This window comes from Sceloporus occidentalis, unplaced genomic scaffold (genome assembly GCF_023333645.1).
Source record: "Sceloporus occidentalis isolate IW3139 unplaced genomic scaffold, rSceOcc1.0.p SCAF_71, whole genome shotgun sequence".
NCBI lineage: Eukaryota > Metazoa > Chordata > Lepidosauria > Squamata > Phrynosomatidae > Sceloporus > Sceloporus occidentalis.
In genome coordinates this window covers 3,117,216-3,134,059 of record NW_028317051.1, presented here as the reverse complement: position 1 = coordinate 3,134,059, position 16,844 = coordinate 3,117,216, and the positions used below count along the sequence as shown (strand labels likewise).

General features: G+C 38.3%; 1 protein-coding gene across 1 annotated transcript in view; it reads right to left on the bottom strand.

Annotated features, from left to right (window-relative positions):
- LOC149286273 (BCAS3 microtubule associated cell migration factor-like) overlaps positions 1–16,844 on the bottom strand; it is a 523,731-nt gene that overhangs the window by 259,410 nt on the left and 247,477 nt on the right. The window contains exons 20-22 of the mRNA XM_089494317.1: positions 12,519–12,619; positions 6,691–6,887; positions 3,203–3,300 (exon numbers count right to left, since the gene is read on the bottom strand). Coding sequence (XP_089350443.1) covers positions 3,203–3,300; positions 6,691–6,887; positions 12,519–12,619 — 396 coding nt within the window. The remainder of the gene's footprint in view (positions 1–3,202; positions 3,301–6,690; positions 6,888–12,518; positions 12,620–16,844) is intronic.

The window sequence follows — 16,844 nt, the reverse complement described above, 5'->3', positions numbered from 1 at the left end:
ATATATATCATATTGTCTTAGATTGTCATTTCTAGTTTTGTCGTTCCCCTTTAATATATGTATTGCACGAAGCACTGTGTACATTTTTGGCACTATATCAATGAAAGTCCTTTGTAGTGTGGATGCCCCTTTAAAGTAGCAATTCACCTACTTAGGGTCACACCACGTTGACTAGCTGACCACCAGTACATTGATTAGTTAAATGCAAGTAATGATAAAGACAAATACATTCTTGAAGTTAGAGTAAGGTGATGAAGACTGATAATTCATGGCGCCACAATGTTTACATCTCTTAGCAACAGACAATCAACAACCAGATAGGAATCAACACAATGAAAAGCAAGGTTCATAACATGCAAATAACTTCCCGTTTCAGCACCAGTTCCAGCTAACCAGCATTTACAAGGCATTGCTTAAGACCTGTTTATTGTTAAATGTGTCTCTGTTGTATATAAATATCTGCAAACTATCTGTAAGGTATACAAAGAATAATACATTTCTGGATTAACACATGAATCAAAGCTTAGAAGCACGTGTAACCAAAAACTTGGTTAGAAAATGTAATCATATTATGGAAAGCCATTTGATCAGTGACCTCTGTGAGGTCCTCGGCATGGTAAGGGATACTTTAAATAAAAAGTGAGCCAAAACCTCTTTTTGCTTCATATCAGAATGACTGCATTTGAAACTAGAATGAGGAATCTGCACACTCCAAAGGAACTCAGGTGCTTAACTGTGCCAGTTGTGTGAGGTCGAAACGTTGTTGCTGTCTTCCTTTAACCCCTTAATGACAAAGCCCATACATGTACAGGCTCAAAATGCATTGTTTTCAATGGGTTTAGGGACCGCCCATTGTCCTTAAGGGGTTAATTAATCTGCCTGAGCTGGAACCCTTGAGTGCCTGGAGCCTTTATTTATTTTGCATTTGAAACTAAGCATCATATAGAAGCGCTTTCTCCTTAAGTCATATTAGAGGGAATTCTGTGTGTACATATTGAACCTATAATGGCACCCTGTGATGACATATCAGTGGTTTAAAAGCTCTTCTAGTCCTATATGCTACTAAAATGGACATTATACCCTGCAGGCAAATAAAAAAACAGTTGCATGGTAATGTAACTGCTAGGTTGAAGATCACCTGAAAATTCAGCACATATAAAATATTACAGGCCTGCAAGGGTTGGCCAACAAGGGAATCAGAGTGTCCAGTGCTGTGAAAAAGTATTTGACCCCTTCCTGAGTTCTTCTGTTTTCCATATCATCAACTAATTTTAATATTAGTCAAAGATAAATTAACCCCTTAAGGACCGGGCTCATTTTTCGTTTTGTACCCTGTGGGACCGAGGCTGTTTTAATACTTTTGTGGTGCTTGTGTTCAGCTGTAATTTTCTCCTCACCCATTTAGTGTAATCTGCATCCCAGAGACAATAGGGCCAGTAAAGGGATTAGATGAGGAATACACATTGTCTTGATTAGATTATCTCCCAGACCTTAGTCTGCTGTGTGTAAACAGTTAGGAAATAAGGAAATAATAAAATACATTTTTATTAATAACACACAAAAGGATAACATGGCACTCTTTACCAGGGCCCATAGTCTGTAGTAAGGAGGCTGGCACTCAGTCCCCTCCAGGAGCCCATGGCACGGAGGCTTCCATGACAGTCAGTATTCACAATTTCACAATAAGAAGGAGACTAGGCAAAATTGGCATACAGCAATCTAGTTTATTCTTGAAAAACTTTGTGGTACTTGTGGTCACCCCTTAGGCACCTTTTTCTAAAGTAAATAAATCCAACTTTGGTGTATTGGACACAGTTAACAGCCCCTTATTCATTTTGTAGCTCGTCCTTGTAATGTAAAATGCATATTAAACACATAACCCTATGGGGTCAGATGCAAAAGAAAAATCTTACTTGTGATACCTACTTGGGTCAATAATGCAAATTTGAATTAACAGTAAGAATCTGACTTTTGGCCACATATGGCTCTCCACTAGTCTAGTTTAAAAGTAATAACAATAATAATATGAAAAAAAGGAAAAAAATCCTCTTCTCATCAATGTCTGTCTAATATCCTTTGTAAATGACAGGGGCGGCCTTCTATAAATAATTCTGGTGCAGTACCAGGTGGTATAGTGAAGAATTACTTTTAATGTATCCCTCAACGTAGTAATCTCATAAATGGTTGCTAGAGATTAAAACATGAAGTTGTATGAGTCTCTTTTTGCAAGCTTTCATCCATCCAGGTTATCCAAAACACAAAGTAGTTAACTATGGAACAGCCCCATGATAGGACTGTTACAGTGGATCCATTGATGTAAAATGGTTTTCTGCTAAAACAGTATGAGCATGCATACTCAAATACTTAGGGCATCTGTCAGATGGCTGAGTACCTATCACGTGTAATCTATGTGGAGACATACAAGCCCTTTGCACTATAAATAGTGCATCTCTGTGTATTAATCACATCTTCACATGTAATGATTCCTAATATTCTTACCCATTGTAGATGGTAACGCTTCAGTCTTATTGTAATTCTGGTACGCAAGTTTTCGATCCTGTGTTTTGCCCAATTGAACCCAATCTCAAAGGATAAAACTCTCTGTAAGTGGTGGCCATTATTGCAGTTAATCATTTTACATCTTGGTTCACTAAATATGCTTGTAAGAAGTAACTTGAGAACTACCTTTATTTGGCTTGGGTATAAAAATAGTTCATGCTCCAATAAATGCGGTAAGAGAAACCTCCCCCGTTCAACACATCATTATATAGCGGTAACAAGGTACCTCTAATATGAGGTGACATAAACCTATGATACTCATCTGTGTATCCTTTCAGGCCTGTTGCTTTACAGTTGAAAGTTGATTTTTTTTAAGAATACTGTATTTCAGCAGTTACATGACAAAAGTACACATAATTGTAATTATTTCTAATAAAATAATATAACTCAATATCCATTAACCAAATAGATGTGATTACATTATTACTGCTTGCTGATGTTACCAACGCACTTTACATTGCAAATATAAACTATAAAAAACTTCATGTTAGAGATCAAGTGAAACAGATATACTGATGCCCAGTACCTGAACTAGAATTGAATAAATTGATTTAAGACTTAAGAGTTATATTAGTAAATGAACACCAATGGTGCGGTCCTTCATGGTTGTTGGACCAGTCCAGGATCTCTATTTGTTTCCTACCTGAGCTCGCATCAATAACGGTTGAGCCCCCTCTGCGATCAGAAACTGTCCGGGGAGATCCGGGCATGCTAACAGGCTCAGAACGAACAGGCTGAATCCTGTAACGACACAGTATCAAAATAGAACTTACTTTACTGTTTCACTTCTATTAAGTCATAGGGTTTGGCTCTATACGTTGAAAGGCAAGGAAAGTAGTTAAATTGAAGCAAAAGTGCAAAACACCTAAGGTAAGATGGTCTAAGATTATAGCATGGAATCAGCAATGCAGTTTCAACACTAGTTAACTAGCCAAACAAACCAGAAGCCTCCAAATATTTGTTATAAATGTGTTCTATTTTGACTGCTTTCCCTTTGCTGTGGTTATTTTAACCACCTGGAACCTGGCCCAGATTATTTTCTGGGAACTCATCCAACAGTTAATTGCCATTTTGTAGATTTTACGACTCCAATAAAATGCAACAGATGCTAATTAACTGTTGGATGAGCTCACAGAAAACAATCTGGACTAGATTCCAAGTGGTTCAAAGAATGACAACAGAAGTCGATGAATACTTAAACAAATAATTAAAAGAATGTAGGTAAAGTAACGTGTGTCGTTTTTATGTTTTTAGGCTAGCACAACTGTGCACAGAATAGTATGACTTCCTTCGGTGTGGTATGCATATGTATAGTCTTATGATACTGTGTTCTGTACAATGTGTAGTGTCACTGTGAATTGTTTGGGATTGATGTGTATAAGGTAGGTTGACTGTGTATAGGGCATTGTCAATGTGTACTGCTTAGTATGTTTGTGTCTATGGTAATGTAAGTACACTGTGTAGTTTCCATGTGTATAGGATAGTTTGCATGTGTGACTCTGTATAGGCTAGTAAGTGTGGATCTAGGGTCTTTCCATGTGTCTAGGGCAGTGACACTGTGCACAGGGTAGTTTGCATGTACATAGGGTAGTGTGCCTGCACTGGGTAGTAAGAATGTGTCTACAGTAGTGGTAACACTACATAGTTTACCTGCGTCTAGGGTAGGGTTAATATGTATAGTATAGTATGCATGTGTATAGCTTAGCATGCATAGTGTAACATGTGAATTGTTTTAATATGCTTATTGGGTAGGATGACTGCTTATAGGTTATTGTGCATTGTGTGATTTGCTTGTGTGCAGGGCATCCGTACAGACAGAGAGACAGACTATTTTGCACCAAACCCGTTTAACTTTTTCTGAACCGAAAGCTCAGGAAAAAAATTATTTATCTAAAAACAAATATCATACAGTGTAACAGTAATGTCCTGGGTGTAATATCCTACAGGGCTGTTTTTTGACTGTGTCTTAAAGGAGTTTAACGCCTCTTTATTTTAACATTAATTCACATATTAATACATGATCATTTCAATGATTCTGTCACAAGTAATATTTTTATTTGACAACTATTTAACCATGGTAGCCATGCAACTGCTTGGCTATGAAAACCCCCTTGCTTTATCTAAAATTGCTGTTTTAGGGCTAGGGTCCAGACCAAGGTCCCATAGCAGTGGATTTTTTTTCCTTTAATTTTGAGTTTTTTACAAATTATAAACATGGTATTTCTTGTACTAAGCAGAGCTGTGCCAGCAGGCACCCTAGGAGCCACCAGGTACAGCTATACTGACTGTGGGGTTCATGATCACTGTGGTGATGAAAATCCCTTGTGCATTTGTAAGTAAACGATTGGTGCTCAAATAGATGTGCTCACAAACCTTCTTATAATGTTGTTTTTGTTTATTTGGAATCAATGTAGGATTGATGAGAAAATGAACCACAATCAACTCTGTAAACAGTTTATATAAGTAAAATGTGTTTTAAAAACAAAGATTGGTCTCAAATTTATCATACAGTGTCCTCCACTAATATTGGCATCCTTGGTAAATATGAGCAAAGAAGGCTGGGAAAAAGTGTCTTAAATATTGTTTAACCTTTTGATCTTTTCTATTAAAAGTTATCTGCTCTCATGGGTATCAAACACAACAGTTGTTTATAAAATATGTATGTTTAGCACAATTATTGGCACCTCTAATAATTCATATGAGAAAAATGTATTTGAAGTATACTCCCATTGATATTTTACATTTTTGTACACCTGGGTCCCTAGAAACAGGAAATTGTTCAACCATGACTTCTTGCTTCACAGGGGTATAAATATTAGATAGCACATAAATTCCCTTAGTCATTCATCACAATGTCTAAGACTAAGGACAATAGTTAAGAAGTCCCAGTCAACTGGAAATGTTATGAATCAAACCGGAAGAGAACTTGTGTCTATATAGTCTCAACGCACTGTGAAGAGGATGGTTACAATGGGCAAAACATCTCCAAGGATCACTGCAGCTGGAGAATTGTAGACGTTAGTTTTCTCTTGGGGTCAGAAATTCTCCAAAACTACAATACAACGTTATCTACATCACCACAAGTTGTTTGGAAGGGTTTCAAGAAACAAACCTCTACTCTCAATCGTCTTCAGGTTGCCAGATACTACTGGAACTTCAAATGGGATCGGGTTCTATGGTCAGAAGACGAACGAACACCTGACTGCCTACGCAAGAAAGCTTGAATTGGGCCGTGGTGGGATCTTCCAGCAGGACAATGATCCAAAACATAAATCCAATTCAACACAAAAATGGTTTACTGATCAAAAAACAAGGTCCTACCGTGGCCATCCCAGTCCCCAGACTTGTAGCCCATAGAAAACCTGTGGGGTGATCTGAAGATGAAAGTATACCAGCGCCGACCTCAAATGTGAAGGATCTGGAGATATTCTGTATGGAGGAGTGGTCTCAGATCCCTACCATCTATTCTTCAACCTCATCACATTATAGAAGAAGAGTCAGAGCTGTTCTCTTGGTATAGGAAGGTAGCACAGACTATTGATTTAAAGGATGCCAATAATTGTGCCATGCATATATTCAACATTTTTGGGGGGAGGGTAAACCTGTGTTGTGTTTGCAATTGTTTGATATCCATGAGAGCAGATTATTTTTGTGTATATTTGAAGAAAAGATCAAAAGGTTATACAATAAAGACAATTGTTCACAGCCTTCTTTGCTCATATTTACCAAGGGTCCCAATATTAGTGGAGGGCACTGTACAAATATTAAGTAGCAATCTTTATTGATCTCTAGTACCTGCACCTCCATGAACCTCTTACACCATATGCAATATTACCATTATTACTTCATCACAGTTCATCATTCCCCCACATTTACCCCATTTAGAATCAGATCAGATATGTTATGGGTACCAGGGCAATGATGTACAGAAAATGTTATTTATCAGTAGGTTGTGTTAGTTCTTTGATACATGTGTCCTTTGGATACCCAACTAAAACTAAATGCATCCAGTCTTGATAGAAGTCATATAGAAAACACCTAAGCACTTGAAAACCTAAGACCTTCCATTCCTACTGCCTTGCTCAATGCAATGATCCATTCACGCTCACGTACTGTGTAAATTTACTTTACCTGAGGCTATTTAGATCAAGGTCATCTGTGTCAAAGTCCAGCAGTGGTTGTGGTGTATCACTTGGACCATGTGAGTGAAGCACTGAAGAACTAGAAGAAATCACAGTGGTCTGCCCTGATGGATGAATGGTTTTAAACTGGAACTGAGGTCCCATCCATAACCGCCTATGGGGTCCTGTATGGGTCACTATTTCCACCTGAAGAAGTAAATTAAAATAAATAAATTTGACGGTGCACAAGAATATATACGTAAGTTTACAAGGGTATTTTTATTTCAGGATATACTATTATCTTTGCAGGAAATACAGTGTGATGATTACAATACTGCAATCTGTGGGAGAGTTTGTTTCATTTTCAACAAATTAAATAGGGTATATTACAAATCAGTACTAGTTAGTACTTTTGCACAATGAGGAAAGAGGGCTGCCGGATGTGATGCGTGCAAGGAGGAGAGGGGCTGCCTGGAGTGTTCTATTGTAGAAGTGAGGGCTACTAGATACTGCTGCTGTAAAAAATAGAGAGAGTGAAGAAAGACAGGAAAAAAGAAGAGAGTACGAGAAAAAAAGAAAGAGAAAGATAACTCAAAAAAGAAAGCAAAGAATGAAAGAGAGTAAAGAATGAAAAGAAAAGTGGCGGAGAGAGAGTGGGAAGTTTACAACCAATGGACATGTAGGGTGGAGGCAGGAAGTGGACACATCATAGATGGATTGCACCCGCACCATACTGCTGGTGTTTTGGGCAAGAGTCTAGCCTGTCTTAATGCTATAAGTTACATGTACCTTCATAGTAAGCAGAATATTTATTTTAATGTGCTACATCATTTCTTACACAAAAACTACTATTTTTTTCACTGTTCCCATGGTACCATTAGGCTTATTTATTTTTTTATGAGCTTAATGCAGCTGAATAAATATGTTGAAGCTTGTAAAGGGCTTTTTTTAAATTAAAAACAAAAAAAACAATAACTTGAATACCCATGTTTCACAAATATTCTAAGTAGAAAGTAGTAAACAGCAAGGATTTACACACTCATGATTCAAACGTGTATAATATAAAACAAAAAATGTATTTGCATTTTAAAAGATTGTGCAATGTAAAACAAATAGCTTATGTGCGAAAGAACATTTAATAACAATTCCAAAATCATATACAAAAGTCACATATGTTAACAACACCTAGGACAGTTCAAATTAAATGTACTGCATCAGACAACGAAACTCTGTATCTAATATCTGAATAGCAAAATCTACATTGGTTACACAAAAGTTAGCATATAACAGTAGGATCGTGACCTACATAATTAGGTAGTTTGACAAGACGAGTTTGACAAGAGAAAGGCTCATATGAGAATAGGATCTATTAGCATACAATTTGGAGGGCAACGTACTTCTGGTGCTAATTGTGGCTGGAACAGCCAGTGTCCCTGGAACCTCCACATAAGGTGGAGCGGAGCTAAACAAGTCCTGTTCTCGAGGGTCGCAAACAGGTTACACGTTTTGGATACCCCAGATTGTGTGCAGAAATTTCGATTAATTAAGATTAAACTATTAAACTACTGAATTTTAGGCAAGGTCATACAAAATTCCTGGCCCATCTGCATCCCTCAAGGAAACACATATTACATTCCCAAATAGATAAGTTCACAAACATCAGATGTCATATTAATGTCATAAATACTGTTTCTTTACTCAAACAGTCCTCAAAGAAAGGTAAAACAAATTATGTCTATTTATTATATGTTTAGTATCCTCCCTGTTTTATCTGCCCCCCTCCCCTTTAATTACGTTCCCAGAATGTGAAGGTGTTTATGTATTTTTTCCTTTGAAACTGATCAAGTTTAGGACTGGCAGGAATATAGCATATTTTACTTGCATGTGTAAAGCTACCTCTTGTCTGTAACGCCATTCGTTTGCCCCAACAGCCCAAACAGATCGTGGTTGATTTTATAGCTTTTACATCATGCTCCACTGTAAATTAGGCCACAGATAAAGCATCCTGTATATTTTAAGCTCAGAATCGTCAGTGTCACAGAGCCGAAAGGTAAACAGATGCCTTTGCAGTTTAATCGAGGCTATGGCCAGATGTTCCTATTCACTCTCCTGTTGTGTGTAGGACAAACATATTGTATCTACTTCACACTGACAACACGCATTACCCTCTGTTCTAATTGAAAAGTTGAAGTGAAGGGCAGGCTTTCTCCGTGCGTTCTGTTAACATGGATGAAAACAATTTGGCCAAAACAATAAAATGGAAAAATTCAAAAGAAACACTGCTGGCAAAAATGAAACTTTTTTTTTAAATGATTTTTACTAATATACCCTGAAGAAACACTTCACTTGGCAAAATATATGCGTTTAGTCACACATGCTTCTACAGTTAATCAAATTCTACAAAGTAATATATATGATTGCCTGGCCGGTGGAATTCCAGTTTAAAGCTAATTTTTAGATGTATTTGTATTTGATTATCCACGAGGCTGTACTATAAAGATGCTTTCTGATGCAACATACATCCACAGAAACCAAAGAATCTTTGTAAGTATAAGTTTGCCTGCCTGTTAAGTTTACATATAATTTAAAGGTGTCCTGAATCCTGAATCAGAAAGTGTTTGCCTCAATACAACAAGGCTGTGATTACCTATCCTTTGATTGATTCGAAGATAAATGGGGAATACAGTAGCAGACATTTGGAAAACCTGACACAGAACTGTTATGTGTCATTTCTTGTTTCCACAAATTAGTTTCTGAACAACTTGGCCAGTTCTAAAATAAATAAATAAATAAATAAAATGGACTTAAAAAGGACTCCGTGTTACGTCGGATCAGGCACCACAGGTGATGGACCCACAATGCTGGAATGGCGAGAATATCCGATAAACAAGCCGTGATCGGGGCAGGCAGCACAGGAGCGAAGTCAAAGAACAATAGCCGAGGTCGGGATGGGCAGCACAGGATCAAGGTCAGAAGAACGAAAGCCGAGGTCTGGTACACGTGAAAATCAATAAGACGGCACAAGAGAAACAAACACCCTGAGAACAAATATATGAACTCGTTGAACGGGCAAGGAAACATAGGACCAGGAAGTTTAAATAGAGCCAATGGCGGGAGAGCAGGTAAGATGACGTCATCGCGACCGGCGCAATAATAGCGTCGTCGCGATGGCAACCAAACAACAAAACCTCCTGCCTGTGTTACCTCCGTGAATGACGCGGAAGCGCCACACAGGCAGGGGAGGTAATGTAACAGCCACCGTGGACATGCCTGCGGCGGCTCAACCACCAAGTCCTCTCTGCTTGTGTTGCCGCCACGAGCGACGCAGAAGCGCCACACAGGCAGAAGAGGTACTGGTCGGGCGCCGCGAGCATGTAGCGGCGGATCGTCTCTCCGATCGCCGCTGATATGCTGTGGCAGCCCGATCAAGGCTGTCAGTGGCGGGGAGGCGTGCCTGCTCGATACGCACGCCCCCTCGTGTGCGTGCCGAGCGCACGTCAGAGGAGGACGTCCGGCCAGACAGGTAGGTACAACACTCCTAAAGATATTTTTCAGAACTACTGGCATAGGTTTATTTTTATTTTTTTTAAATACTTTTTTATACAGCATTTGCCTCTCATAAAGTGACATGTTATTATAAATGTTTGAGGCTGGAAGCTGTTAATATTATCCTATAAGGAGGACATTAGGTCAGTCTAGAATATTTCCCTTTTTTTTTTTTTTTTTTTTTTTGTTCCTGTCTGAGAACAAAATCAAATGCAATATCTTTTAGAGCCTTTCTGCATAGATGCTGGATTTCCAAGCTTTCTCAAAGAAACCCTTGGAAAACATAATTAAATGCTCCGGGAGTAAAGATAACACATCCTCTTGTGTGCTGCCCGCGGCAATGGCATGACTACAATAAAAGCAACAAATGTCTAAATGAGAGAAGCATTTAGCCCTTAAAAGATGTATGTTAAATATTATGGTGTAACTAACCGCCTGGGCTAATCAGTTTCTTGTAAAACTCAGACTTAAAGTAGGCCAGGTAGCTAAAAATGTAAAATAAAATTATTTTTTTTTATACTTTAAAGTTATAAAGGCCAGTAAGGCCATTTTGTTCCCCAAGCAGTGTGGCCCATTGCTTTCTCCAACCTGGTAAAATGCGATGGCAGCCTTCTGAAAAGGGCAAGTTACTTTAATGACACTAACTGTATGATTTTAACATCATGGTTATCTAAATAGCCATGCCGTAAGTATGGCTAAGGATTTCATCACCATTTATACAGAAAAGATCCAAACATTTCAAAATGTATATAATGAAGGTCAGGTGTATGTTGATTATCATATTTAAATAATGTGTATATATTTTAAATATTAAATAAATCTTGATTAACACTATAACATATTCTAAGAACAAGAGACTGATTTTAATATAATTTGGTCCAATAGTCTACCTTAAATCAATTTAAGTTTTCCTCTATTTCGGAGTCTTAAAGAGTGGATATTAACTATAACATATCTCCCAATATAACACATGGTCAAAGAGGGATTTATGTATTTTTTCCAGAGGTATGGAGAGGCTTAGCAGGGTTTTCTATGACTTTTTATGTGGCTTGGAAGGCAGAGGCCATTGCTTCTAAATAGAAATATCATTATGAGTATATGGGAGAAAAAAAAACACCACTCAAACTTCATCCCTCAACTTTTACTTGAAATAATTCAGATGCATTTTAAATGTATGTATTATTCTTTAGATGGTACTAGATAGATATACCCTGAGAAGAAAGATTCAAGGAAACACTGCAGTCTTGTATTCTTGTAGGCATTTAACCATTAGAATAGCGCTATGTGCTTCACTGTATACTTGAGAAAAAAAAACTTTTTCTTTTTGTTTTACACAACAAAGAACATATTCTGCTCGAACAAGCACATGCACAGAAGTTTATGCTCTTGAACATCTTGTCATATTAAAATCAATGCAACAAAGAATATTTTATTCAGTCTTCTAATGGATGCAATAAAAGTTAACATTATTGTGTTACAACGTGTGATCACAGAGGAATTCAATGGAAACTGTGCTATTTAAAATACCAATCGGTGTACGTGAGAAAAATAGTTACATTTTTTCTTAAAATGTTTGCAGTAAAGGTTTTTGCTAAAGAAAGCACATTAAGAAACTAATACTGGTTGGGTTAAATAGAGATGAATACGTGTTGTTAACGTAATGATATATTAGTTGCTTCTAAATATATTTAATATAAATTTTTTTCTAAACTGACATGGACTACAGTGTGCTGTGAAGGTCTCGGCATGCCCTGGATAATGCACTGTTGAATACGTAAGTCTTTCAATATTGATAATGCATTATTCAGATTCTCCTGCAAAGGAAAGTTCCCCATAATATGCTCTTTATCTTACATAGTATAATGAATGAATTGTAAACTCTCCTGCAGTATTTATGAAATTAACTTGTTGACAGGTTACTTTTAGATAATGAGTCATCTCTACAGATCTACCACATTTAAGCACACTTTATTTTGTAACCTTAGAGGCTCACAATGTATCTTAATTATATATTAAACATATTAAAGAGATTAATGATGAGAAAAAATCAAGGAGATTAGATACTGCTCTGTATTTCTTTGTGATGAATATACAATTATTACAGATAAGGTCTCAATGTTGAACCTAACACAGCTGAGTTTATGACTATAGCGAAAGTTCCTCAACTGAAAAACCTGTTCAAGAAGTAAATGCAAGTTAACCAGTTTCCTTTAACATAGTAGTTAAGAAGGTTTCTTGCTTAAACAAAAGTCATTTAAATCATTTGGTATGTGGTTGATTCAAATATTTCACCTGTGAAAGCCATTCTTCGTCCTCTTGCCCACTGTGATCAGAAGCTAAGCTGTCATATGACCCATGTCTTGTGATTGGACCAGGGCTCCCAGGCGGAACTACTGCAGAAACAACATAAATTTAAAAAAGGTGGTTATGCCACAAGCATTATAGTTAAGTAGAATACAAATGATCAAAGGAAGGTAATATATTTCATCAGTTTGAAGGCATATTTACTGAAGCACAATTTTGGGGGGCATTTTTTACCACTTAAATATAAGTTACAATTCAACATATTCTTCAGAATCTTTCTTTATGAAATTAAAAAGAATTAAGAAAAATGGACATAACTATCTAATAATAGTGGTACACCACTTACACTAGCAGAGCAGGGCTGCCAAGTGCTGTAACCGTAGTGCATAAAAATGATATGTCCCCTGTAGCATCAGTCGCTACAGAATTACAAACTACCTCTGGACGCAACATCAGCACAAGCACTGTGCACCAGGAGCCTAACTAAATGGGTTTCCATAGCTGAGCATCTGCACACAAGCTAAAGATTGCTATGCCCAATACCAAGCATTGTCTGGAGCGGTGTAAAGCACACCGCTACAGTACTCTGGAGCAGTGGAAATGTGTTCCCTGGAGTGATCAATCAAGCTTCACCTTCTGGACGTCTGATGGCTTTATCTGGGTTTGGTGGATGCCAGGAGAACGCTGCCTAATGGAATGCAGTATGTCTACTGCAAACTTTGGTGGACAAAGGATAATGGTCTGGGGCTGTTTTTCTGGGGTTGGCTTAGGCCAGTGATGGCAAATGTTTTTGGGCATCAAACCAAGTTGCAGACCTTAAAGTGCCAATACTGCATATTAAACATGGAAAGGAAGCTTTTTCGGTACAAAATTACTATACACAACAGTGTGCATCAATTTGACATATAAATTATGTTTGTTTTATAAGCATAGAAACATAGAATGTGTCAGCAGATAATAACTATTTGGCCCATCTATCTGCCCAAGCAGAACAACACATGAAAAGAGGGTCTATTCGTGAAAAGGATTTTATTAAATAACATTAGCATTTGCACTGAAATGATATCAGTGTATAACAAAAATAAATGGAGTCACTCACTCATTCATTCACACAATTATTAATTCTCTCACCCATTCAAAAATCATTCAAGCAATTCTACCATACATTAATTCATCAATTCTCTCATTCATATAAAATTCATTCACACATTAATTTTCTCAGTCATTCACACAATTCACCCACACATTAATTCATTCTCTCACTCATTCTCACTCTTTATTTATTTCAATATTCTTCTCCCTTCTCACTATCTACCCCCGCTCCTTTGTAGTTTATTTACCCTGCTGAATGCCTGCGGTGGGAGCTGTCTCGTTGTTTCACTGCTGAGCCCAGCAATATGACATTATATTCCGCGGCTTAGCATGAAATTCCAGCACTGCGACCAAGACAGAGGCCTTGCGCTCCCACCGCTGCAGTCAGGGCAGCACCGAGGCAGTTGGCGGCAGGGAGTAGAGGAAACATAAGGGCGCCAAACGGATGCTGAAAACTTTTTCATGAGCGACCGCCCTGCGCCTCTCTCTTCTTCCACACACCTCAAAAGCCGTCCCTGGCAGTCGGCAACCTGGCCGCCTGCCACAACTGAAGGTTTTGCATGCCCGTTGTGGCATGCGTGTCATTGGTTCACCATCACTGGCCTAGGACCCTTAATTCCAGTAAAGGGTAATGGTAATGCTACAGCATACGAAGACATTTTAAAGAATTGTATGCTTTCAACTTTGTTGGAACAGGTTGGGGAAAGCCCTTTTCTATTACAGCATGACTGTGCCCCAGTGCACAAAGTAAGGTCCGTAAAGACATGATTGGATGAGTTCGGTGTGGAAGAACTTAAATGGCCCGCACAGAGCCCTACAAAATGCTCTACTGGATGAATGGGCAAAAATTCCCAAACAAACACTCTAAAATCTTGTGGTAAGAAGAATGGAAGCTGTATATACTGCACAGTGCCTTGCAAAAGTATTCATCCTCCTTGGCATTTTTCCGATTTTGCTGCATTACAACCTGGAATTAATCATCATGTGATGACATACACAAAGTAGTCCAAATTGATGAAGCGAAAAGAAGAAAATAACTTTTAAAAAATAAAAATAAAAAATGTAAAAGTGGTGCGTGCATATGTATTAACCCCTTTGCTAAAAGCCCCTGATTAAGATCTGATGCAACCATTTACCTTCAGAAGTCACATAATTAGTTAAAGAACTATATACAGTGCACCTGTAATTGCCCATTGCACATTGTTGCTAAGTCTGTTGTCTACAATCATTCTTAAATCCTTCTCATTAGTAGGGGGATACCATTTAAAGTATATGTTGGATTGTTATCCAAGACAAGCTGTTTGGGGGAAAGATGGCACAGACAAGCTGTGTGGGAAAAGATGAAGCAGCCAAGTGGTTTAGAGGAAAAGATGAAACAGGCATGCTGTTTGGGGTAAAGATGACGTATGCAAGCTGTTTGGGGCAAAGATGGCACAGGCAAGCTGTTTGGGGGCTAAGGTGACACAGACAAGCTGCTTGGGGGCTAAGATGGCACATGCATATACACATAACAACTCTGAAACCACAAACTTACACCTATAAACATACATACAAACACACGCACACTCTAACACCATACACTAAAACATACATGTACACACAATATAAAACCTTATACTTACATACAGACACAGCCACTCTAGCAATATACACTTACATATGCTGTATATACACTGATCAGCCATAATATTGTGTAGCCCCCTTTTGCTGCAAAACCAGCTCTGACCCATCGAGGCATGGACTCTACTAGACCTCTGACGGTGTGCTGTGGTATCTGGCACCAAGATGTTAGCAGCAGGTCCTTTTAGTACTGATGCCATGTGTTCTCCAGGTAAGAGACCCATATGCACCCAGCCATCCACGTAATGTAAAAGAAAACATGATTCATCAGACCAGGCCCCCTTCTTCCACTGCTCTATGGTCTAGGTGCTTTCGGCAGTGGACAGGAGTCAGCATGGGTAACCTGACTAGTCTGCCTCTACGCAGCACCATACGCAACAAACTGTGTGTTCCCACACTTTTCTTCCGGAACCAGCACACTTTTTCAATGATTTGATCTACAGGAACTCGTATGTTGGATTTGACCACACAGGCCAGCCTTTGCCCTCCATGTGCATCAATAAGTACTGGCCGCCCATGACCCTGTAGCCGGTTCACCGCTTTACCTTTCTTGGACAACTTTTGATAGGTACTGACTACTCCAGACTGATAATACCCCACAAGAGCTGCAGTTTTGGAGATGCTCTGACCCAGTCGTCTAGTCATCACAATCTGGCCCTTGCCAAAGTCGTTCAGATCTTTGAGGACAAGGAGTTCATTTGCTGCCTAATATATCTAATAATAACATAATGTTATGGCTGATTGGTGTACGTACACACATTTACTCTCTCTGATAATCCATGCAGCTAACACACATCCCCCTTCCTCAGCCTCCCTCTTACAATTTTTTCAGGAGAGCTGCAAGTTTATTTGCAATGTTTATCACCCACTGTGAAAATAATTTCTCTATTTTAAATAACGTTTTCAGTCATTTATTTAAATACATTTGAAAACAGTTAATTTCATACTTTTTTTTGCACACTATACCAGTGCTCTCTCAGTTTTTTCCAGCCCATTACATGATGGCATGAGGCACAGTGATGCTACGAACCATGTGTTTTGATATGCATATTATTTAAGACTTATTTAATGTCCTTATTCTAAGCAAAAAAAAATTGGGGTTAGACCCCAACATATGTATAGTTTGCCCAAATATGGTACCATAAAATACAATGCAATTACTTCCCGGGCTAGTTTGAATTCCCAACCTGGCCCTGAAGCCAGCAGTTAAAACCCTACCTTAGGCCACCCCTGTTAAACCAGAGCTTTTCACTAAGATCTCAGTATATAGTAATCAATGAACCTTTTTATAGATGCTGCCCAGGAACAGTCAGAATCTATTGTTAAAAAGATGGTTAATTAAATGCTAATATAACAAGAAGCCCTGCTTTGAGTTATGCTTCAGTTGGTGTGCATAGCTTTTACAAACATTTAGCTGACCTCTCACTTATACAGGGATGACTATTTCTTTTCAGGAGACATCTGAACAAGGCTGGCTGTCACCCACAGAGCTTGACATACAATCTGCAATTGCAACAGATGTTTTCCAAACAGCTTAGACCAATCAAAAGCAGAGATATGTGGCCCTTTCATCCTCCCAGGGGTGAATATGATGAGCAGTCA